This window comes from Trichosurus vulpecula, chromosome 3 (assembly GCF_011100635.1).
Source record: "Trichosurus vulpecula isolate mTriVul1 chromosome 3, mTriVul1.pri, whole genome shotgun sequence".
NCBI lineage: Eukaryota > Metazoa > Chordata > Mammalia > Diprotodontia > Phalangeridae > Trichosurus > Trichosurus vulpecula.
In genome coordinates this window covers 91,701,830-91,727,631 of record NC_050575.1, presented here as the reverse complement: position 1 = coordinate 91,727,631, position 25,802 = coordinate 91,701,830, and the positions used below count along the sequence as shown (strand labels likewise).

At 41.2% G+C, this 25,802-nt stretch overlaps 1 protein-coding gene across 1 annotated transcript in view; it reads right to left on the bottom strand.

Annotated features, from left to right (window-relative positions):
* Positions 1-991: 991 nt before the first annotated feature.
* The window catches only part of SH3TC2 (SH3 domain and tetratricopeptide repeats 2), a 69,425-nt gene continuing 44,614 nt past the window's right edge, over positions 992-25,802 (bottom strand). Inside the window, exons 11-15 of the mRNA XM_036749759.1 lie at positions 17,728-17,878; positions 16,851-16,973; positions 15,394-15,544; positions 2,448-2,644; positions 992-1,183 (exon numbers count right to left, since the gene is read on the bottom strand). Coding sequence (XP_036605654.1) covers positions 992-1,183; positions 2,448-2,644; positions 15,394-15,544; positions 16,851-16,973; positions 17,728-17,878 — 814 coding nt within the window. The remainder of the gene's footprint in view (positions 1,184-2,447; positions 2,645-15,393; positions 15,545-16,850; positions 16,974-17,727; positions 17,879-25,802) is intronic.

The window sequence follows — 25,802 nt, the reverse complement described above, 5'->3', positions numbered from 1 at the left end:
AGGGAGCTTCCTTTCATCAGATGCAATCAAAAACATAGATGACCACTATTGGAGACACTGTAGAGCGGAACTCCTGTTCACATAAGGGTTAGAATAGAAGGCCTCAGAGGGCCTTCCAACTCTGAGATTCTGGGATTCTGAGGCAATTAGTCAACAAACCAATATTGTTAAAGAGGTAGAGCTCTGACTTGAGTAGGAGAGTGGAACAGTGTATTCTATTCTCTGGCGTGGGACCTAGAAAAAAAACCAGTAGTGGTCTTTCCCTGAGAAAAGCCCACAAAAGGGTCTTAGAAATTCCAAACTCCTTCCCATTTTGTCCTTTAGAAATGGAGTCTTTCATTTCATAGTTCAAATCATTGTCTAATAATAATTTATTAAACACCTACTATATGTTCAAGGTGCTATTAATAATAATAGCTGACATTTATACAGCGCTTTAAGGTTTGCAAAGTGCTTTACATATGTTAATTATTTTTAACCTCAGAACAACCCCTGTGGGGAAGGTGCTATTATTATCCTCATTTTACAGAAACTGAGGCACATGGAGGTTAAGTGACTTTCCCAGGGGCAGGCAGCTAGTAAGGGTCTGAGGCAATTTTAACTATTGAGAAAGAGCATGCACCAAAGGGACTTGGCCCAGGAATCAACTGCCCCAGTTTTGTATGATGGCTTTGCTGATAATTGGCTGTGTGACCTTGTACAAATCACTTGCCTTTTCTGGGCTGCACCTTTACTCAGATGCAGATGGACTAGACGATCTATGAGGTCTTTTCCAGATTTGACGTTTTATATTCTCTGTTCTAAAGTTCGATCCACCTCTAACATGCTGTGTTCTGAGGCCCTTCCTGCTCTGCTATTCTATGTATTGTGTTCTCAGGTCTCTTCCAGGCTTAATACTTTATGAATCTATTAGGACTCTAGGTCAATCTATGATGGCTCCAGGTCAAGGAGACTACCTTCAGTTGACATGTGACAAAGCCTTAATAGCCTCTCAGAGGGCAGGTCCTCCTCCACTCAGCCATCTGGCCCGTTCTGCAGACTGACCCCCTGGGCTGCTGCACCACAGAGGGCTGTGAGTTATGGTCTTCAGTTTGCTCCGGATTGAGTCCTGAAGTTTGCTGTCACCCAGTTGAATAGCTGCTGCTAGGGCCAGCAGGAAGTAGTCAGTGGCATCATGGGCATCCTAATCAAAAAACATAGTAGTAAAGAGAAAGTTATTAGCATGCACTCTTGCTAGAGGAGGCATAAGCAGCAATGTCCCTCAAGCTTGTTTGGTCTTGGGGCCATATTGGGGGAGGTTTGGGAAGGGGATAGAGAAAAGACTGTGCAGACTGACTTTCTGCCCTGCTTGTAATCACTAATGCCCAAAGACAGAGAGGGTAGGAAGAAGAGGAACTACATGGGATGAAAGAGGGATATTTAGTTTTCATGAAATCTGTAAGTAGAGAATAGTGTGATGTGGTCAAAAGTAATACTGAACTTTAAGTAAGAAAGCCTGGGTTTTAGTCCTTTTTCTATCCTGAATTGCCTTCATAACCTTGGACAAATCACTTGTCCTAGCTGAGCCTCAGTTTCCCTATCTGTAAAATAGAGATAGCAACACCAATAGGATGAGGCTGTAGTAAGCAAACCATTTTATAAGCCTTAAAGTAGTATATGCTCACTCGCATTCTTGTAGCTATTTCCATTTCTCCCATTCATGCCCTTCTCTCCATTCTGGTAGTCACTATGTTAATTCAAGCTCCTATCTTTTCTCCTCTGGACTATTCCAATGGTCTAATGGGTCTTCTTAATACAAGTTTCTCTCTACTTCAATCTTTCCTCCACACAACGGCCAAAGTTATCTACCTTGATCAATAATCTCCAGAGGTTTCCTATTCAAGGATCAATATAAAGTCCTCTATTAGACGTTTGAAGTCCTTTACAACCTGGCACCAGCTTAAGTTTGTTTTTTGTATTATTCCCCCACTCATACCCTCTTGACTCTGGGCATTTTTCCCAGCTGTCCCCTCTGCCTACAACGCACACACCATTCTCACCTCTGCCTTTCCTTCAAAGCTCAGGACCAATGCCACCTTCTACAGAAGAATTTCTTGATTCCCACCCTCCACCTTCTCCCCCAAATCACTTTCTATTTTTATACCCTAACACCCATCACAGGTCATGGTACATAGTAAATATTTAATAAATTCTTGCTGATTAACAAATGGTCAGAAACTGTATAAATACGATTTATTACATAATATAAGCTCCTTGAGAGCAGGGACTATTTCATCTTTGTTTCTGCATTCCCAATTTAGCAAAATGCCTGGCATACAGTAAGCGCTTAATCAATGATCATTGGCTAACTGATTGACTTTTGACTGGGTAAGCTAAGACTGTAACTTTTGATGCAAATAGCCCAATCTCAGCCTGTTTTAGGGACTTCTTAGGAAGAAGATTCTTACCTTAAGGTGGTCAAGGGTCATGTGGCCCAAGCGACTGTATACCTTAGCATAGTACAGTGCCTCCTGAGAACAGTACATCCATGGTGGACAGAGGCTTAGTGTCTTCAGGTAGCAGTCTTCAGCCATCTCATACATATGCAGAGAGTAGTAGACTGTGGCCAGGCGATGAAAAGCCACCAGTTTTTGTAGCCGATCTCCTGAAAAGAGGAGTGTTTCTGGAGCATACGGGGATGATGGAGGAATGAAAGGTAACCTAGAGGCAGCTCTCCCCCTGCCTTATGAGCAAATTAAATAAGCAAGCAGCATTTCAAAGGGCAATAAATTATAGAGTGATAGAAAAGTGATTGGGGGGAAAAACAAGGTAATATTTATATGAAAAAATAACTGATCACCAAGTTATCATCCCATCCCTTTTGATATGTTTTTGCCCAGCCTCCTTCTTCTCCTGTAGTCAATGCTGGGCAGGGAAGCCCTACATCCCTTGGGTTGGCTGCAATTTTTACCACAAATTTCTGGAATTATCTTCTTGGCAGTCAGTGTTTCATGGGGAAAATGTGTCCAAGGTGGGTTTATCCCTTAAGTAGAACAGTCCTGAGTCTCGATAAAAAAGAAATGGGTCAGCTGTGGAGGAGCATGGAGTGTGGGGAGAAAGACTGAGGAGGAAGAACACCTGAAATTTGAATTGAACAGCTATTCCATACAATTCAGTAGGAAATAAGCAACCAATAGAAGAAGAGGGAAAAAAAGAAAAGAGACCCACTTGCAAAAGCCCCTATTTGTACACAGAGTAGCATGGGTAATGCCTCAGTCATCCCCCTGGGGAACTGATGAATCACTTTCATAGAGGACAGTAAGGGCCAGAATGGTGGGACCGAGAAAGGTGAAGAATAGACTCAAATATAGTGACTACTTGGCTTCCTAGAGCAACAGGCACACTGGTCAGCCTCACCTATGGAAAGACACAGAGCTCATTCAATCCTGATGAATTAAGAGAACAAAGAACTTGCAGAAAGAGGTGGGGCAGGGGAGGGGACTGACAGCGCTGGGCCTTCAGAAGAGAAAGGACTGGTAGTAAGAAGAATGTTGTCAGCAAAGACATGATTTTTAAAATGGCAGTTACTGATGAAGAGACATAAAAGTTCACTCAGGAGTTATGAATAAAAATTTAAAGAACAGAGTCTCCCTAATAAACAAGTAGCTTAATAACAGAAACAACTGAGGCAAAATCCTCCGGGGAAGGTGAAAAGTATTAAAAACATAAAAGATCTCTGGAAATGACAAATGGAGCAACTCCAATAGGTAAGAGTGCTGGGCCCGGAATCAAGAAGACGTGGGTTCAAGTCCAGCCTCAGATAGTTACTAGCTGTATGACCCTGAGTAAATCCCTTAACCTGTTTGCCTCAGTTTTCTCATCTTTAAAATTGGGATCATAAAAGCATTTACCACCCGGGGTTGTTGGCAGGATTGAATGAGATAAAATTTATAAATCCCTTGGCACAATGCCTCACATGGTAGGTACTACATAAATGTTAGTGGTTATTATCTCCAGAATGGTTTTAAAAGGCAACAAAGAATTAAGTAAAAAATGACAAATCTTCTTAAAGAAGAAATTGACAGATCTAATAAAACACTAGACAATATAAAGCAAAAAACAAAGACACATTCCGTGGCAAGAGATTTTGTAAAGGGGAATGCAAAAAAAAAAAAGTAAAGGCAGAATTAAAAATAGAGGAACAAAGTTTTTTTTTTTTAAAGCAATAACAAAAGATTGGAGGAACACATAAAAGCTTAACAAAACAGGAATGCTTAACTCAAAGATAGAACTCGAAAATGTCACCTGAGGTTTTTCAGAAAAAAAAATGCATTGAAAAAGAAAACCTGAATACCATACTTCAATAAATTATATAGTAACACTGCTGAGAAGTTATAGAGGTAGGTAGCAAAGCGTAGATCAAGAGACTTCATGGAATACCACCAAAGAGAAAGTCTGAGTTTTATTCATCGAGGAATAGTGCAGTCAAATTTCAAAATTATACCAGCAAAGAACAAATATTGCAGGTAATAACAACAAAGCAAAAATAAAACCCCAAACTTCCAAGAATGAATCAAAATAGCACAAGATTATTCTGTGTTTATAAGAACTCAAAGAAAAAAGTTAAAATGATACTCCAAATAGCAAAGATGACAGATTGTCATCCTAAAGTAACACAAAAAATTAAGTCTGAGCACAAGGGAAAATAATGGGCTATTTAGTAAAAGGAAGGAATTTGGGTTATTCTTCCGAAGAATCTGAGAGGTAAATGGGGAATTCAACATGAAACTGACCAAACCTTAGAAAATTAAATAATCTTGTCTAACGGTGAAAGACCAATCAACAAACCTTTATTATTAATTTACTGTGTTCTAGGCACTTTACCCTGAGGATACAAACACAAAAATGAAACAGTTCCTGCACTCAAGGAAATTAAAATTTATCAGCTGGAAACCACAGATGTATACATAGTATGCAAAATATATACAAGCAAGTTATGGGGGTGGCAAGCACTAGCAAGTGCAGAGATCAATAAGGGCCTTATTAATAGGCAATGCGGAGTGGTAGTCAGAAGACCTTGGGTTTGAGGTAATATTCAAACCTCAGACAATTATTAGCTGGCTGACTGACACTGGACAAATTACTTTATTTCTCTGGGCCTCAATTTCTGAATGAAAGGATGGGATTTGATGATATCTAAGATCCTTTCCTGCTCTAAATCTATGAGCCTGTGATCCTGTATGGTTCCACTTGAGGTGAGCCTTGAAGAAAACTTGACATTTAAAGATGTAAAGGTGAAGAGAAAATAGATCACAGCCATGTGAGAGTTGGTGGCTCAAAGGATAGAGTGCTGGCCTGGAGTCAGGAAGACTTTAGTTCAAATCCAACCTCAGACACTTACTCGCTGTGTGACCCTGGGCAAGCCAATTAACCTGCATTTGCCTCATTTTCCTCAACTATAAAATGGGGATGCTAAAAGCACGGGATTCTTGTGAGGATCAAACAAGATATCTCTTAAAGTGTTTAGCATACAGTAGGCACTTAATAAATGTTTATTCCTTTCCCTATGCAAAGTCATGGAGATGGAAGATGGAGTATGATAGGTGAAGAACACTAAGAAGGCCAGTTTGGCTTGACTATAAAATGAATAAAGGGGAGTAATGTATAATTGGCATGTGGGTGGCACGGGTGAATAGAGTTCTGGGCCTGGAGTCAGGAGGATCTGAGTTCAAATCAGCCTCAGGTACTTACTAGCTGTGTGACCCTAGGCAAGTCACTTAACTTCACCTATCTCAGTTTCCTCATCTGTAAGATGAGCTGGAGAAGGACATGTCAAACCACTCCAGTATCTCTACCAAGAAAACCTCAGATGGGGTCAAGAAGACTCAGAAATGACTAAAACAACTGAACAACAAAAAACAAACAACGACAACAAATGAATGATTAGGTTGTAACTCAGGTGTGAGGGGCTTTGAAGGGCAAATGGGCATTTGTACGTGATTCTATACACAATAGGGAGCCGCTGGAGTTTACTAAGCAGGGGACTGACATAGTTAGACCTGAGGTAGAGGAAAACCGTTTTGGAAGCTACTTGGAGGACAGGCCAGAGAGGAAAGACACTCAAGTCAAGGTGACCAATTTTAAGGCTATGATAATAGTCCAGATGAAAGGTGACAAGGAACTAAAATTAGGGTAGAAGCCATGAGATTAAGTAGAGAGAAGAAGAGAGATGGAAGAAACGTTAAAGAGGTAAATCCACAAAATCTGGCAATTTATTGAACATGGGGAAGGGGGCACAGTAGGAGAGATGACTCCAAGGCTGTGACCCTATTCACAACACTGGAGGGTCGAAAGGATGATGGGTACTCTCAGCAGAAATAGGGAAGTGGCTTTGAGAGGAAAGAGAATGAGTTCTGTTTTGCATATTTTCAGTTTGAGAAGCCTATGGGATATCCATTTGGAAATGTCCTACAGGCAGCCGGTGATACTGGACAGGAGATTGGGGAAAGAGTATATAGAATCTTGATATGTAGGCCTGGGAATCGTCTGCAAAGGGAAGATAATTAATTCCATGGGAGATGATGGGGTCATCAAGAGAGTGAATAGAAAAAGGCCCTGAACAGAACTTACAAACACAAGATGGAATATGGATTATGATCCAGCAAAGATGAATGAGAAAAGCAGTCAGGCAAACAGGAGGGTTAAGTCACGAGATGTTTGTTTCTATGTGGACCAGAGCCAGAGTGGTGGATGCGTTCATGAACGTGGGATGGAAGAGTCATTTTGTTTGTTGTTTGACTTTCTACTAAAAAAACAAAAGCTTGCTCATTGTCCAAGAGACATTGAGAAGGCAAAGAGCCTTTAATGGGTTAAATAATCTAAAGAACAAAATGTCAATTAGAAAAATTAGATGGAGAACAGGGAAAAAATCAATTAACTATTTCAAGGGAAAATCTGATTTCCTCATTTGTAAATCAATATTATAGCTGGTGAGATAATACCAATCAATGAATCAATAAGCATTATTATAAATCAAATATGTTTAAGGCCCTGTGCTAGGCTCTGGGGATAAAAAGACAAAAATCAAATAGTCTTTGACCTCAGAGAACTTACTTTCTATGGCTTGAGACAACATGAACACAATTAAGTATATATTTATATGACAACCTTAAAATAAGGAACTCACCTAAGATGAGAAAAGGACAGCGTTGGGGGTAGGGTGAGGGGCAAAGGTAAAACAGGATCCTGACTCGCAAGAAGAGTAGGATGAGATTTTCAATTTCCCCCATTGTCTTCAGGGTGGGATATTACAGTGTAAAGATATGACTTTGGGACTGGGAGGGCTTCGGCCAACAGAAGAGGAATGATTTAGCAGTACTGCAAAGGACCCCACAAAGGTAGGAGGGGTGTGACTAGGGTCTTGCAACAAATGTACAGGGAAGATTAGTTATTGTATTCATATGAGCAGAGAAAAGGAAGAGTAAAATAGCAAATAAGAGGGATATAGACATACACACCCACATAGATAAACAGAGAGGCATCAGAAAGAGGGAGAGAGTGAAAGAAGGGGAAGGAGAGATGGCGGAGGGGAGAGAGAGAGAGAGAGAGAGAGAGAGAGAGAGAGAGAGAGAGAGAGAGAGAGAGAGAGAGAGAGAGAGAAGGAGGGAGGGAGGGATAAACAATAAAAAGTAGATATGGACAGGAGAGTGGGAGGAAGAGGGTGTTTGGGAGAGGAGATTGAGTTCAGATTAGTTTAGTCAAAACAACCCGTAGAGACTATATTCTGGTTTAAAAGAGGGAGAAAAACATGTATGTAACTAAAGAAAGAAGACACAAACTTAACAATTATAATCATGAATAGGAATGGATTAAATTCTCCAATTTAAAAAATTAAGAATGGTTAAAAAAGACAAAACTTTACAACTTACTCAATTCAAGAAACATGTGTGAAACATAGATGAAAATGAACGGATGGAAAAATACTATTATGCTTTAGATGACTTTTAAAAAGCAGAAGTTGCAGTCATGATATGAGTTAAGACAAAGATAAAATGGTATTAAGAAAGACAAACTGGGAAATGATATTTTGTTTAAAGGCACCACAGACGATACCAACACTAAATATACATTTACCAAATGGCATGATTGCTAAATTCTTAAAGGGTAAGCAATATATAAAAAGACATTAATATTCACACAATAATAGTAATAGATTTTAAAACTTCTCCCTACCAGAGCTGGGTATATATACATAGATATGTATATGCATATATACAGATAGATAGATAGATAGATAGATAGATAGATAGATAGATAAAATAAGAAAAAATAGAGAGCTGACCAAAGTGTTGGAAAAGTTAGATTGACTGACCATCACGACTTATAAATGAAAAAATTAAGGAATGCAAATATTTCTCAGCATTCCATGGCTTCTTTACAAAAAAATGATTATGTGCTAGTGCTTAAAAAGAATAAGAAACACATGTAAAAAGACAGAAATAACAAACATCATTTATAGACCACAAGTCATAAAGTAGTAATAAATAAAGGATTAAAGATACAGATCTAAATGGAGAGTAATAACAATCATTGAGTGGAGAGTGAATAACGTGGGAATCAAAGAACAAATTAATTGTTGATTGTACATTTTCCAATGGATGCCCCAGGGGCATTTCATGCTAAATATGTCCAAAGCATAACTGATTAGTTTTCCTCCCAAACCAATCTCTATTCTTAATTTTCCTCCTTGTAACAAGGAAGGAACAAGGTACCAATGTTTGCAACTTCTGAGTCATAACTCTTCACTTCATAACACTTCATAACTTCATAACATCCATAACTCTTCACTCTTCAATACTGTACCACCACCACCACCCTACCCTCCATCCAAGAAAATTGGATGGTACAGTGAAAAGAGTGCTAGGGCTGGAATCCAGAAGATGCAAGCTCAGATCTGGACTCAGACATTTGTGTGACCCTGAGCAAGTCATATAACCATTGTCGGTCTCACTTTCTTTAACTGTCAAGTGGGGACCCCTTCCAGGGTTATTGTGAGGATCAAATGAGATAATATTTGTAAAGTGCTTGGCACAGTGTCTGGTACACAGTAAGAGCTTAGTTTCTTTCCTTCTTTTCCAAATCTCATCCATTATGCCTCCATAGAATCTCTAACAGGTGTCCCCTCCTCATCTGCCCTGTTCACTAGTTCATACCCTTAGCAACTCTTCTCCAGATCATTGCAGTATTCTCCTACTTGGTCTCCCCACCTTAAATTTCTCCCCACTCCAGTGACCCTTCCCACAGCTTCCGAAGTGATCTGACCAAGACACAGGTCAGAGCTCACAGCCCCCTGTCAAGAAGACCTAGTGCCTCAAAGATCAAAAATAAACTCTTTTGTCTGAAACTTAGAGTCCTTAATAATCTGGCTCCAGCCTATTTTCCCAGGCTTATTACATTTTACTCCCCCCTTTCTACTCTCCAGTCTAACCAAACTAGTACATGAGTATATGTGTGTATGTGTGTGAATGTATTCACATACACATATACATACATATATACAAACACATGTATTTGTATGTATCTGTACATATATGTGTGTGTGTAGATAGACAGACAGACGGAGACAGACAGACGGATAGATATTTGTATCTACTTATACGTGTATATCCTTTCCCCCCAAGAGAATATAAGCTCCATTAGGGCAGGAACCATTTCATTTTTGTCTTCCTTAAATCCATGATCCTATGATCTTGTCCCTGTGTTTCCTCAGCCCTTTCCCCTTAATCTCCTTTTTCTCCTCTAGAGGCCCTATTCCTGTCCCTGACACCCATCCCCAATCCTCACCCCACCCCACTTTACCAAATCAGGTATCATTTCTGCTCCTTATTCTTTCATCCCCCACCCTGTCTTTCATCTCTCCTCCAGCTCCCAGAGATATCTAACATGTCTCCTTATGTCTTCTCTAGGCTAAATCTTGGTTCCTTGCACACTCCCAATTTTTCTCTTTGTTGGTAGCCAGAGTGAATCTAAATCTTCTCCATTTTATCACCCTAGCATACTAGCAGACAACTATGTGTCTTCCTCTGTCCCCTATGTATTGGTAATTAAGGAGGGCTTTTAGCACTTATTCAATCAAGTGCCCTTAAAGAGTTTGCCCTTTGTTTCCTTGATTAAATTAAGAGTCCTTGATGACCTCCTTGCCTCAAGGGAAAGCCTAGTTTACATGGGTTTGAGTGACATGTTTGTGACATCAGAGGCTTTTAGACCATGTGGGTTTAAGTCGCATTTTTGTGACAATTTTAGGTCATGTGGGTGAGTCATATGTGTGACTCACCTTTGACCCTGAACAAGATATATAAACCCAGAGGTTGGCATTCTCCCTTGAGGCTCTCACTCCTGGAGGAGCGTTGGCATGGGATTCTGGGCAGCCACTCTAGAAGCCTCCCGGCTCATCAATCCAGATGGTGATGGTTTCTTGGTAACTATGAATTGTATTTGGTCTGTTTATAATGTATGTTTGTAATTTGTTTGTATTTGCTCTGAAGTTCAGGGTGCTGGCTTTTTCCCCTGAACTAAGTGAATGATATTTGTATGTTGGATTGAAGTAAGATTGTTAAGCCCCCAACATTACTTTTCTTAGTAAAGCAGATCAAAAGAACCCGTGCTGGCAGCATTCTTGTTGTTGGGCTTGTGTTGGTCTTTCACCCCCACAGCAGCTGCTAGCCAAATTTTTACAACACCCTCTCTCATTGAGTCTTGTCTTCTCTGGGTTAAACACTCCCCTGAACCATCAACTGATCCTTATATAGCATGGTTTCTATCTTCTGGATGTTCTCCATCCTGGTCACTCTCCTCTTACTGTCCCTTCAGTTTGTCAATGTTATTCCTAAAATATGACTACCAGAAAACTCTACATGTGGTTTGACTAGGCAGAGTATGGTGGGACTATCATCTTCACAGTCTTGGACTCTGTGCCTCCTTCTCTTGGTATAACATAAGTTTGCATTAGCTTGCTTGTCTGCCATCCAATTCAATCCTACCTCATTCAACTCTCAGTGTGCTAGAAACTGGTCTCCAAATACTACATGAAAAATAAACCTTGACCTCAAGGAAATCATATTCTACTGGATGGATACAACATGGAAGCAGGAGAGAGAGCATTAACAGCTATGTAGATAAGAAAAGACTATCTGTAGGACATGAGCAGGGGCTTGGAGGTACATAGGGATTCTCAGAGTCTAAAGTTAGAAGAGGGCATTCCAGGAATGAGGACAGCCTATGCAAAGGCAGAGGTGGAGAGCGTAAAGCCATCATATGTTGGCATATTGAATTTCAGTCTACTGAAGCTCACAGATCTTTATAAAGACAACTATGAAGAAGCAGCCTGTGACCTCGGCCCGGAGAACCAAGGTCCAAGTTCCAACTCTGACTATCTAAATAACCTTGGACAAAACATTTCATCTCTCTGAGATTCACTTTCCTCATCTGTAAAATGGGGATATAATGACAATAATTGCTTGATTCCTCCCTTAACATGGAGGTTTATGAAGAAAGTGTTTTGTTAACCGTAAGTGGCTATAAGAACACAAGCTACCTTTGCACGAGACTGTTTCTGTGGGAAAATACATGTTCCCAAACAAGAAACAAACTTTGGATCCCAGCCTACTGCAAAGTGGGAACTCCCTGTACACACAACAAAAGTCAGCTCCCTCACCAAAGGCCTTGGGCTGATGCACTGTCATGTGGTAATGAGAACAGTAACGTGATCTAGGTTCTTACAGGGTGGGCAGGGCCTGTGTCTTATTTGTGTCTTCCCAGAATCAGCACAATGTGTCGCATAGAAGAGGCACTTTGTAAATGTTCCATGAGATGAGTTCATAAATTGTATAATTAGAAGAGACCTCAGGGGTTATCTAGTCTAATCCATTCCTGTATAGGAGTCACATCCCAAAGAACACCCAAAGGAGTCGTATGGACCAGGAGGAGGGAAGGCAGGGGGTCAGGCATCCCTGATCGTGTCTGAATTTCTTTCTTTCTATTTTTCTTTCTGTTTGGGAGAAAACATTAGCAGGCAGAAACCAAGCTATGTAAGAACTTAAAGTGGATGGACTAGAGTGTCTATATGATAAAGCATAATGCGTCATGCTCTACAGTCTAACAGAGCATTTTACATAAATTATCTCATTTGATCTTTAGAGGTATTGCCTTCATTAGATGGATTAAAAACCCACCCCGATATTCAGAGAAGTTTAGAGATGTGCTAATGGTCACACAACTAGGAAATAGAAAGCTGGGATGCAAGTCTAGGTTTCTCTTGACCTCTAGGTCTAGAGTTCCTTACATGGTATCATATTGTACAGATAGGCTTGTTCTCAATAAATTGTCCTCTAAACATGCTATTGGACCTAGGCATTTTATCTAAGGAAAGGCCTAGAGGATCCTTCATAAGGGTAGCTATGGAATAATGACAAGAACATTGTGGACCTAGGTTTGAATCTTACTTGGCTATTTAGTAGCTGTGTGATCTAGGCCTCAGTTTCTGGATTTGTAAAATTGCCCTTTTGTTGCTCAGACCTCTGATTTAATAAGCATCGGGCACTCCCTTGTGTGGAAACTCTTTGCACTGAAGGAGATGGACAACTCATCAACGAGTAATAGTTTTAGGGATATGCCCGGGCTCTGAGAGCATAAGTGGCTTGTCCTTGGTCACTTAGTGTATGGCAAAGGCAGGACTTGAACCCAGATCTTCCTGCCTCCAAGACCTGTCTTCTATGTGCTATGCTACATACACATGGTCACCCTTTAACGGTCATCCTGGGGGAAGATGTAAAGTTTTGCTATAACAGAGTTTAGCTATGCCTTCATGGAGCTCACGGTCTAGTACTGGTTCCCCACCCCTGATAGTAGGAGACAAAAACATACATCAAGAGAACTAGATTAAGCTATACTACATGTTCTGAAATCACAGTAAAATAGGGTCTTACATCTCCAACTGCCTCTTACATATTTCAAACTGGATGGCCTGTAAACATATCAAGTTCAACATATCCAAAACAGAACTCCTCATCTTTCTCCTCCAAGGCCTCTCCTCTTCCAAACATCCCTATTACTGTCAAGGGGACCACCATCATTCCAGTCACCCAGAAAAGCAACACAGGTCTTCCAAACATCTCTCGTATACTCCCCTTCTGTCTTCTGGCACTGCCAGCACCCTGGTACAGGCCCTCATTGCCTCACACCTGCTGGTGGGTCTCCCTCCCTCAATTCTCTCCCCACTCAGCTTCCAAAGTGATCTTCCTAAAGGGCAGAAATGCCCATGTCACCCACCTGCTCAATAAACTCCAGTGGCTCCCTATTAGCTCCAGGATCAAACCTAAAGTACATTATTCAGAATTAAAAGCTGTTCATAATATGGCCTCTTCTTAATTTTCCAGCCTTACATTATCTTCTCCTGTCCAGGCACTCTATAATCCAGTGACATTGACGTTCTTTCTGTTCGCTTTGCATGATACTTTATCTTCTCCATCTGTGCCTTTTTGTTGGCTGTCCGCCATTCATGGAATACTCTCCCTCCTGACCTCCACCTCCTGGTCTCCCTGGCTTCCTTCAAAATTCAGCTCAAATACCCTTCTTCAAGAAGCCTTTTCCAGTCTTCCTCATTCTCTGTCACTAGCACTTTTCCTCTGAAATTAGCTTTCATTTATTCCATATAAATTTTGTATTACAACTTTTTGCATGCCATCTCCTCCAGTAGAATGTGAGTACCTTGAGGGCAGGGTCTGTTTTTGCTTTCTTTGTAACATAAGCACTTAGCACAAGGCTTGGAACACAGTAAACATTTAATAAATGTTTATTGATTTACCACCTAGAGCTGAAAGGAACTTTAGAGGCCAAAGAGTACAACCAACTAATCTTACAGACAAAGAAACTGAGGCCCAGAGAGGTTGAGTTAACGACTCAGAGTGACACACTGCTTCTCTTAAAGCCCCTTCTACTTCTAAAATCTCCAAATGGCCATCCAGACTTCACTGGAAGAACTACATGATAAGGAACCAACCAGCTCTTCTTAGGTCTGTCCATTTCAATTTTGGATACTTTTAATCATAAGGAAGCTTAATCATAAGGAATCATAAAGAAGCTTTGCCTCTATATGGAGGCAAAGTCAGCCTTCTTCTCACTTCTATCCATTGCTCCCAATTCTGTTCTTTGGGGTTATGCAGAATAAATAGATTTGTTCTTCCACATGACAGACCTTCAAATATTCAAATAAATCTATATCCCTCCTTCTCTCCCCCACTGCACTGTCTTATTTTCTGCAGTTTAAATACTGCTCAGAACCTTCAAATGACCTTTGTATATTGTAGCCTCTATGGTCCCCCTCCTCTAGATGTGCTCCAGTGCATGAATAACCTCCTTAAAATATGATGCTTTCACTTGAATACAATACTTCAGTTATGATCTGACCAAGGCAGAGCCCAGTAAGATTATCACTTCCTTCATTCTGTGCAAAAGTTTTTCAATTTTTTGTAATGTAATTATCCTTTTTCATTTTCTGTGATCACAGAAACTAGATGGCTTGTAAACTGGACTCTCTGGACACTCCACCTTCATGAATGACACTTTACATGTCACTACCAGAAGCAGCATGGCATAGTGGTAGTAGATAGAGAGCTGACCTCAAAGCCAGGAAGACCTGGGTTTGAATCCTGCCTGACATATGATAGCCATGTGACTCTGGGAAAATCACTTACATTCTCAGTACCCTCATAACTCTCTAAGTTGCAAAGGAAGTGCCAACCTTCATTGGTTAAGGGAGTTTCCTCATTGGGAGTTGTTCACTATGCCAACGAAATAACAAGTCTTGTCTCCGACCTCAGACTGTGTTAGCTTCTTTGGCTTTTAAGAATGTTTAACAAATATTTTGTTATTTCAAAATATTTTGAATATTTAACAAGTATTTTCTTCTTAAGTACCTGATGCACGCAGAGCCCAATGCTGGGGAAGAAACTGGGGAATATACAAAGTTTAGACAAGACAGAGTTCCTGCTTTTGTAGAGTTCATATTATAGTAGAAGTATAAGATGTGAATCCAGAGAACTACATTATACAGTGTTATGTGATCTGAAATCATAATATAGTGTCATAGGACTAGAGCTTTAAAGGACCTAGGAGGTCATCAAGTCCAACCCCTTTATTTTACAGGTGAGGAAACTGAGGCTCAGAGAGGGTGAGCAACTTGCCCAGGATCACACAGCTAATAAGTGCCTAAAGAGTGGGATTTGAACCCACATCTTCATGACTCCAAATCAGTCCCTTACATGTTGTATGTGCAAAGTTTGTCCCTCTGACACATCAGCTTCCTTCTATGCCTCACCCCTCCTGGTCTAGTAGCCCAAGTATGGATTCCCCACCTACCTGCAACGGTGCTGAGCCTAGCAGCCAAGGTGGCAAATTCCAGTGCCTTGTCATAGCCCTGCAGGGTGAGCTGCAGCTCAGTAAGCTTGTTGAATAGGCGGAGCTCGATGCTGAAAGCCTTTATCCTCCTGGCTATGGGGACAGCTCCCCGCTGAGGATAAAAGCAGAATGGAGACCTCAGCCTTCCCTCCTCTGGGCCCATCCCTGCCACGTTCTCCTGCCCACCTCTCTCCAGGAAAAAAGGGACAGACCCCATTTCCATCTATGCCTCTTCTCTCTAGTCACCCTTCTTAGGGTTGGTAGATAACTTTTGATCCAAACTGTAGAGATCTTCTTGGTCCATACATTCATTTGATGAAGGAAGAGAGAACTGGAGAAGCTAAGGGGCTTACCCCAGGTCATAAGTGGCAGAAGCAGGATTCAAACCCAGGTCCAAGATTCTGCCACCTCATAGTAGGTTGATAGATGGTGAGTTCTAATCTTGACCCCTCTTTAGCAAGACCCTACTTTCTAAGCCTCGGGTTTTGCTTTAGGAGTTCCCATCACCCCCTTTTAAAGACAGTAAACAGAAAGGCAAGCTCTCTGAGTCTCAAGTTTCTGGTGTATTAACATGGGGATAATAATACTCCTCACCTTCCCTTGACCTTGAAGGGTTGCTGTGATAAAAATGCTTTATAAACTTTAATGTTTTACAGAAATACAAATTATAAAGGCTTTGTTATGATTCCTATCCCCGTCCTTCATGAGGGTGCTATTAAAAACAGCCAATGAAAATGACTCATTAAAAAAAGACCAGCTGAAGGTCTTTCATAGAAGCCAAATGATCATAGTAGGCCTCTCCACAAAGTGGAAAGCTCCCTTGACTAAGATGAAGTGACCTGCCAGGTCCCAGCTCTGCCACATACTCCATGTGTGTCTTTGGGCTAGCCACTCTCCTCTTGGGGACCAAATATCCTCCTCCATAAAAGGAGCGTGCTAAACCAGCTGGCCTTTCAGATCCTTACATCTCTATCATTCTGTGTTCATACGTTTATAGATTTAGAGCTGGAATGCGTCTTAGAGACCATCCAATCCAACCCCTCATTTTTTATAGAGGAGGGAACTGAGACCCAGAGAGATGAAGTCACTTGCCCAAGGTCACACAGGTAGAAGTGGCAGAGCAAGGATTTGAACCCACATCCTCTGACACCAAAACCAGTGGAAACTCTTCCCACTCTGCCATGCTCATTCTCCTAATGTCCATTCCAGCTCTCACATTTTATCTTGTCGGTCCCTATGAGCTCTGACATTCTGCGATGCTGAGGCTATTTGGGTGGCAGGAATGGGGTACCACTGGAGGAGGAGTGAGGAAGGGATTAGGGACAAATTTTATTTTTCTCTAAGTTCCAGTAAAATCCACCAACATTACCGAATTTCCTGAGGCATGTTCTACATACATATTTAGCCCCATGAGTTACCCTATAATATTCAGCTGCTCTGTATCTGTTACGGGTCCCATTGAAATACACATCCCCTGCTCGTTCATAGAGTCTTAGGGCTAGGGAAGGCTCCTCCGACTTCAGGGCATTCTGTATGGCTGCCTGCAAGGGGAAAACAAAACAATAACTAGGAGGGAAAAAAGGCCCCTCCCAAGTTATTATAGCACGGGCTAACACAGGCTCACCATTTGCATCGCACGTGCCTGGAATCTACTTCTTTGTTTCCAGTTTTTTATATTCTTTTAATATCTTGGGGTATTAAATTCATTTCAGCACTTAGGCCTTTCATTTGTTCAATAGCAATTTATTAAATACCTGCTATCGGGGAGCTAGGTTGTACAATAGAAAGCACGCTAGACTTAAAATCAAAAGACCCAAATTCAAATCCTACTTCCGTCATCTGTTATCCTCCAAGGCCCAGATCAGGTCTTACCTTCTATAAGAAGCCTTTCCCGATTCTAACCCCTCCTCCTGCTACTGGGTATGGCTAGCTCCTTCATCTGATCTCGACATGTGTACTATTCTATATTAGAGTCCTCTGAAAATGAATCCTTGAAGGATCGCTGACGTCATCTAAATGGAAGCCTTCCCATCTATGTCTTAGTAGATATAATTAGACCACACTATCTCATTTATCTGTATCTTTGCCCCATCCTGCCTATAAGTTCCATTAAAGCAAGGACTGTATTATATTTTGTGCACTCCGGCCTGCTTCTTCTTACCTTACGTTGTATTGCTTCCCCTGAGACCCTGGGATCTGCTGGCTGAGTTTTTACTTTATTTTACCAAACCAGGGACCACCAGACTACACTCCCAAACAAACCTGCTGCTGCAGGAGGCTGATGTAGAAACCTACCTGAAAATACATTTCCACCAGCTCATCCTCCTGCAAAAGGTAAAGTAATTGCCCAGCCACCAGCCAGGCTTCAGCGGCCTTGGCCTGGTTCCCTAAGTCAATGAAGATTCTCAGGCTCTCCTTGATACAGGCGAGAGAACGTTTCAGTGACCTGGAAGGGGAAAGGATTACAGAGTTAGAGCAAAGGGAAAAATTTTGGCTGCAGATAAGGTGGGGGGGGGAAAGCCCTTCAAAACAATAAAACTGTTTCTTAGTAGAATGGACTGCCTTGGGAAGTAATGTGTTCCTCACCATTGGAAGTCTCTAAGTGAAGGTTAGATTGGATTGTAGAGAGCATTCCTGCTCTGGAAGTAGTTCTATTTTATGCCCTCTGAGGTCTTCAACTCTGAAACTCTGTGCTTCTGAGAGTTAGAAAGACCTTTACAACAAAGGATGTTAGAACTAAGAATGTGAGTGCCGGAATGGACCTCAGACATCACGGTCTCATTGTAGGGCAAATTGAGGCCCAAGGTCATTCTGTGTTTGATTTCCAAAGGTCCTTTTCCAGATCTGACAGTCTGTGTTCTATGTTCTGTGGGCCCTCCAAGCTCAGACATTCTATCTTCCTACTGGGTTTCACTGGAACTAAAACTGGTCATTAATTACTCTACATGATGGTCTTGGGGCTTCCTTTCAGTCCCAGGAAAGGTAATGCCTGGAATTTGATCCAGGCTGGCCCACTGCATTCTCCTGACTCTTTTGGGAATGATTTAGAGAAGACGTAAATCTCCTTTCCAATACTATTTTCTGTTCTGTTATTGTTCCTGTTTGGCCTCTCAAGAGGCCTCTAAGATGTGGTCATTCTCTCTGGGTCTCCAGAGATGACTGCTGGTTATAATTATAGACTGCTCAGTTCACAGACCTGGTCGTTGCTTCAGAGATTCTTCATCTCTGAGCTCACTGTGTTTAATTGGAGGTATGAAAGATGGAGACGTGGGTATGGAGCTAGCCTCTATCCCCCAATGTGCCACATTGACCCCAATGCGATCACATCCTGGGAATGCAGGGTAGCAGGTCAGAAAGGCCATTGGCCAGGCTATTCAGAGAATGTTTAGAATGTCAGGTCCCCAAAAGACCTGGAAAGGACCTTAGAATTTATTCAAATGACTTGTGCAAGGAAACAGTCAGTTGCTGGGTCAGAACTTAAACCTAGGTCTTCTTGCTGAAAGTCTAATCACCTTCCACTATAGCATACCACCTCTCCGAAAGGACCAGACCAATTGCCTAAAACAATCTTTTTTAAAAAATATTGTCTGCCTTCCAGTAGCTTATATTGAATGGCAGCTGGGGAGGGACAACATGTACATAGATAAGTAAATATTTATATGACAGAATTTCTGGAAGTGAGTAGGGTAAAGCACAGAAAGAACTCTCTCTCCTCTCTCTCCCTCTCTCTCTCTCTCTCTCTCTCTCTCTCTCTCTCTCTCTTGGTATTAATGGTAAGAATGAATGGATAGTTCACATGGTGGTAGGGTTTGCTACAACTAGATAACAGGACACCTCTTCACTCCATTCTTCCCTCTTCACCCAAGTCCCAGTGATTGCTGGAGATACCTCATTTGTCCTCAGAGGCCCAGTAGGCTCCTGCCTATTTGAACTCTCGATAATGACTAAGGGTTTTGGGCATGGACCTTGCAGGTGGTAATCATTCAAGGGAGAGCAGTATAGATTCGATCCCCTACAAATGGTGTGTCAAGCGTAATCTTCCACGAAAAGACAAAGGCAAGAGGTGTGTACTCATTCCCCAAATCTATGAACTACAATTGGTCCATCAACCCCATTAAGAAACATAGGAGAGTTGTGATGCCAACAGGTGATTAAAGATCTTTCCTGCCCATTCAATAGGCCTCAGGCAGGGCTAAGGGAGGCTTGATTAGAAGCAGGCCTACACTCTTTACTTACTAAATGCTAAGCCCCAGGCCTACACCTTTGCTGATTGGGAGTGAAGCCCTTGGACCCTAAAAAGAGTATATATACCTAGAATGTAGCCATTGTAAGTTCAGAATTCAGAATTCAGCCCAAGGAGAAGTAAGAACTCCTAGACGACAGAGTTGAGACTCTCCACACTAGCCGACTACACAACTCAGAGAGCTGCGGAGAGAGTGCAAAGTGGAGAGTGGAAACCAGGGAGCTGTGGAGACCAGAGAACTGAGAAGGGAGACAATGAAGGTAAGCAGACAGTTAGGATTTGTGAGTATTTACGGGAAGGCCCCAGGAGGGGGCAAGGTTACAGGATGACTTGGTTCCTTACTATAATATTGTGTTATAATTTCCTTGTTGTTATACTGAGGTGGACTTGTTGGTTTTGAAATACAGTTATTGCTATATTGAATTGGAATTTCTGGTTCTGGGATTTGATCCTCTGGTGTCTAAATAAAAGTTATACTTCCTCTGCCTTCTACCTAAAAAATCTCTTACACTTTGTGATTCTCAACTACATAGGCATATTCATAGTCATCTTCAAGGTCATTAACCTTGCCTTACTGATACGAGAGTAGAACTACAAGGGACCTTAAAAATCAGAATGTCAGATCCCAGACGCTATCTATGGGACATGCACTTTTAGATCTGGAAAGGATTTTATATCACAGAACATGGAATATCAGAGTCGGAGGGATCTTATAGACTTTGGAATCTTATAATCTCCAGATTAAGAAGAGACCTTCCTATGTATCAAATCTGATGCCAATCCTGTCTGTCCCATGAATCCCTTCAGTTGTATCACCAACAAACAGTCATCCAGTTTCTTCATAAAAAAAAAATTCAATGACTTTCAAAGTAGCCAGTATGATTGTGTAACGTTTCAAACTGGTATTGAAGTCAGAAGCCTGTTTTCTTAGGCTCACAGGATGACAACTTTACAATATAGAGGGATGGAAATGACAAATGTTGCAATTAGGTGGTATAGTGGAGCTAGCATTGGACACAGAGACACTAAGGCCTGAGTTCAAAACCTCTCTCAGACACTAACTGCGTGACCCTGGACAAGTCTCATTTTCAATTTCCTCATAAGCACCTATTTTACAGGTGACATATATATATATATATATATATATATATATATATATATATGTATGTATATATGCAGGGGTTTGCAGACCTTAAAGCACTATATAAACAATACTTGCTGTTGTTGTTATGCCCAATCTCTTTATTTTACAGAGGAGGAAAGAGCCTGGGTTACTATATGGGTTACCCTAAGAAAATCTTCTCATTTGGAAAACAGGAAAATATAATGCTTACACAACCTACTTCACAGAGTTGCTCTGAGGAAAGGACTTTATAAGCCTTTAAATACTATAAGAATGTGAATTATCATAGTTATCAATATCATCCTCATTTTGTGCTTAACCCTGCTCTCCTGTTTCTTCCCCCTTCAGGTTCTAGTTCTGCCCTTTGGGTCCCAGCTGGGCAAGTGGAGTCCCTTTTCCATTTAAAACACCATTAGATATTTAAAGATGGCAGTCATGACCACCCCCAAGTCCCAGCTAACTATCCCTAGTCTTCAACTGATTTTCTTAGAACATAGTTGTGTCACAAAATCTAGTGAAAATTCCAACTCCAGCCTTATCATTTGCTTACTTGCCTCCTACTCCTTGCTCTTGAAGGCTTTGGAAATGCCTTAGCCAAGGTCACAGAACCTGCCAAAGCATTTTTGATTCATTTAGATCAGGGGTTCTTAGCCTACTGTCCACAAAGGTTCAGTGGATAGATTTCAGGAAGTCTGTGAACTTGGATGAGCAAAAAAATTACATCTTCATTTAAATATAATTGGTTTCCTTCATACTCCAAATGTGCTTTTTTATGCATTTAAAAACATTCTGAGAAGTCCATAGGCTTCATCAAAATGCCAAAGGAGTCAAGGATACAAAAAAGCATAAGAATTCCTGATTTAGATTGAATTCAACTAGTATTTTTAAGTGTCTTCTATGTATAATGTAATCAGTACTTGGGAAGATGCAAATACATGGTCTCTGCCTTCAGAAAACTCAGTCTATGATGAGGGGAATTATGCTCCTTGTTGGGTCATATTCAGATGTCTGACTGACATGTTCAGTTCTGGTGCCACATTTTCTGAAGGACATTGATAAACTGAAGTGAGTCAGGATGGTGACTGGGATGGGACAGGGTCTGGATACCATGCTAAAAATGCATCATTTAATAAAATGGTGACTACAGCATTGTAAATGGAAAGAACAGAAATAATAAATAAAACTGACCACTCTGTAACTATAATGAATAAACTTGTTCTGGAGAAAAGGTGAGAAGATGAATCCTCCTTTATTTTAAAGGCAGTTTATGGTGCAGAATATTGCCTATAGTGTCAGACAAGGATGATGTATTAGTTGGTTTTGGGAGTTGATTTCTTTCTTTTGTAATCTTTGCTAGGGATAGCTCATCTAGAATGGAGAGTAGAGGAATATGCATACATACATATGTGTGGATATGCATATGTGTATTTATATACATGTACAAGTATATATGTATATGTACACACACAGATGCACAGAGGAATGGGGAGATGGGTATTTAGACTGTTGAAAAGAATACTTGGGTAGATGATAACTGCCTTCAAATTTCTGAAGGGCTGAAACGTAGAAAAAGGATTATATTGCTCTGCTGGATCCTAGCAGACAGAACTAGAGAGTTGAGGGGAAACAGGGGGAACTGCAAAATACAATGACTTTTTAAAAAGGTAGTGAACTCCCCATTAATGCAGGCTTCATTTGAATGCTAGATAAACAATATTTGGGGATGAACTAGAGGGAATTCTTGTTCAGGCTTGGTCTAAAGACCTCTGAGATCCCTCCCAACTTTTAGATTCTTGGAATTTCCCACCAATCAGGACAATCTAATAATAGAATGGGCTATGAATCAAATAGGGGGCTCTATCTTCAAGCAGAGGATGGCTGGACCATTGTCAAGGATGCTGTAGATGAAATTCATGCTTTAGGTGGGAGTTGGACCAGATTACCTGTGAGTAGGAATGTGGTGGTAAATGTTTAACAACAAGCGCTCCCTCTCTCTCTCTCTCTCTCTCTCTCTCTCTCTCCCCCCCCCCCTCTGTATATATATTTCAGCTTGACTTAAGGAAAAAGTCCTAATATTTAGAGTTGTCTGTAAATTAAATTACCTGTTTTAGGACTTCAAGGCATATCCTAGGAGGTTTCCCTGTAGGATAGCTGTAAATTGCCACCTGCTGGGGCATCTCCCAGGCTTAAGTATCTAGCCTAGGCCAAATTCCTCGAATCCTAGAGCTAACAGGGAGCACATGGGTCATCTAGGCTGAGCCCCATTTGAAGCAGGGACCCCTACTATAAAGTGGGCATCTAGCTTCAACTTGGATATCTGCCTCCAAGTATTAAGGAAACTATTACCTGACCAGGCAGCCTTTCCCACTCTGAAACAACTGACATTGTTAGGACCTTTCAATCTTCGGGTAAGAGAAAAATTGTGTCCATAGAAAACCTTTTCTTGATTAAAAACAGAATTTTCGCGGTATCAGAAAATTTGCATAGACAAGAAAGTGAAATTCTGAGCATTACAAAGGGACGCTCAACAAAGTTTTGCTTAAAATGTCCTTTTGGACCAGTTTTTGCCACATGTGAAGAACAGAGAGAAGACCAATTTAGCTGGACTGAGGAGGGTGGGATATGCCTAAGTGGCAGGCACCGTGGTAAGCACTGGGATACAAAGAAAAAGCAAAAATAGTCCTTGCCTTCAGGAAGCCTACATTCAAATGGGGGCAGCAACATATAAATATGAATAGAGACGATAAAAACAGAATAAATGAAAGGGAACCTTAAAAGGGAAGGCATTGGCAGCTGGCTGGGTGGGAGAGAAATGGCACTGAAAGGGAGGGAGGAGGGACCGGAAAAAGGGCTCCTGGAGGAGGCTGTACTTGAGTTGATTCTTAAAGGAAGCCCAAAGTTCTAAGAGTTGGAGTTTGGGAAGAAAAGCACTTCAGAAAAAAGAACTGGTGCAAAGGTAGACAGGAGACAGAGTGTAGGGCACAAGAAGTAGTGAGGATGGTTTGGCTGCACTGTGGAGTACCTGGAGGTACGTGCAGTGTAAGAAAATTAAAAATGGAGAAGGAGCCAGGATGTGAAGGGCTTTAAATGACAAAGGACTTTAAAATATTTGATCCTAGAGAGCCATGCAGTTTATTGAGTGGGAGGAGGTGACATGGTCAGAATGATGCTTTAGGAAGCTCTCTTTGGTGACTAAGTGAAAGACTTGAGGCCAGGAGACTCATTAAGAGAATGCTGCGATAGTCCTGGGGAAAAGAGATTAGGACATGATTTAACATCCTGATTGTACAAGTGAAGCAAAGGGGGTTTATATGAGAGACTTTGGAGAAAAAAGAAATTACAATGTCTGTAAACTGAAGTAAGCAAGTGAGAATAACCTAGGAGGACACCTAGGTTATGAACGTGGGTGCCTAGAACGATGGTGGCTCCCTTGAGAGTAACAGAAAAGCTCAAAAGAGGGGAGGGTTTGGAGGAAAATATGATGAATTACGAATTACTGGGCACAATGGGGGTGTGGAGAACAGGAGTTTAAAATGCCTTAGGGACATCCAATTCTAAATATCCAATAGGTAGCTGACTGTAGCTCAGGATGGAAATTGGAGCTGAATAAATAGACTTGGGAGTCTTCATAGAAATAATCTTCGAACCCATGGGAGCTAATGAGATCCCCAAAGGAAAGAGGATAGAGTGAAAAGAAAAGAGGGCCCAGAACAGCCTTGGGAGATGTCCGCAATTAGTGGGCATGTCATGGAGGAAGATACAGAAAGAGATGGAGAAAGAGTGGATAGACTGGTGGGAGAATCCAGAGAGGAGAAAAGTCATGAAAACCTAGAGAAAAGAGAGTATACTGGAGGAGAAGGTGGTCAGCAGTGCCAAATGCTGCAGAGAGGCCAAGAAGGATAAGGACTAAGTAAAAGGCTGTTAGATTTGGCAATTAAGAGATCATTGTTATCTCTGGAAAGAGCAGTTTCCATTGAAAAAAATCAGATCGGAAGCTAAATTATAGAGGGCTTAGAAGAAAGTGAGAGGAGAAAAGGTAAAGGCTTTGATTACAGGTTCCTTTTTTTCAAGGAATTTAGTCAAGAAAGGAAGGAGATATATAGAAATATAGCTGGAAGGCACAGTAAGATTAAATTGGGTTTTACTGTATTTTCTTTAAAGAGCAGGGGAGAGTTGAGCACCCCGGTAGGTAGCCAGGAGGGAGTCACCCGAGGGAGATATTACTACATGGAAGGGAGTGGGATCAAGGGTACATGTTGAGGAGTTGACCTTGCCATGTCTTCTACTCATGATCAGAGACTGAAGGGAAGGGAGATTTGGTAGAGGATGCAGTCAGAGAGCTATGAGATGAAGAGGAAAAGATAAAAGGCAAATCTTGGAGAATGGCCTCCATTTTGTTCAGTGAGATATAAGTCAAGATTGTCAGCAGAGAGAGAAGGGGGAGGAAGAAGTGTGGGAGACACAAAGAAGGAAGAGAAGTTTTGGAACAGCTGCTGTGAATATGATGATGAATAAATTAGGGAGGACTAGAAAGATTGCCTTGCTGCAGAGAGGACCCAGCTGAAATCAGTTAGCATAAATTTATTATAGCAGACCCAGTCAGCACAGTTTGTGACTTCTTCCACTTCCATTAAACAGCCTAGGAGTAGAAATGAAAGTCTGATGGTGAGAGTAATCCAGGATTAGGTTCTGATAAGGTATGGTTGACAAAAGGTTAACAGGTCAAGGGATACAAGAGTAAAGGTTAGTATAGAGCTGAACTTATTTGTCAAAGAGTCAACACTGGAAAGGGAGAAAACTAGCCAGACTAGCCAGAGCAGGGATGAATGGCTGGAATAGTACTGAGAGAAGGAAGGATTGGAGGTGATGGTGAGGACAAAGAGTAGGTTTCAGAAAAGTAAGGCATAGAGAATGATGAAAAGATGAAAGATTTTGATCAATATATGGGAAAAATTAAAGTTAGAAATTGATAACTGTACTACTCTCCCATAAAAAAATTCATCC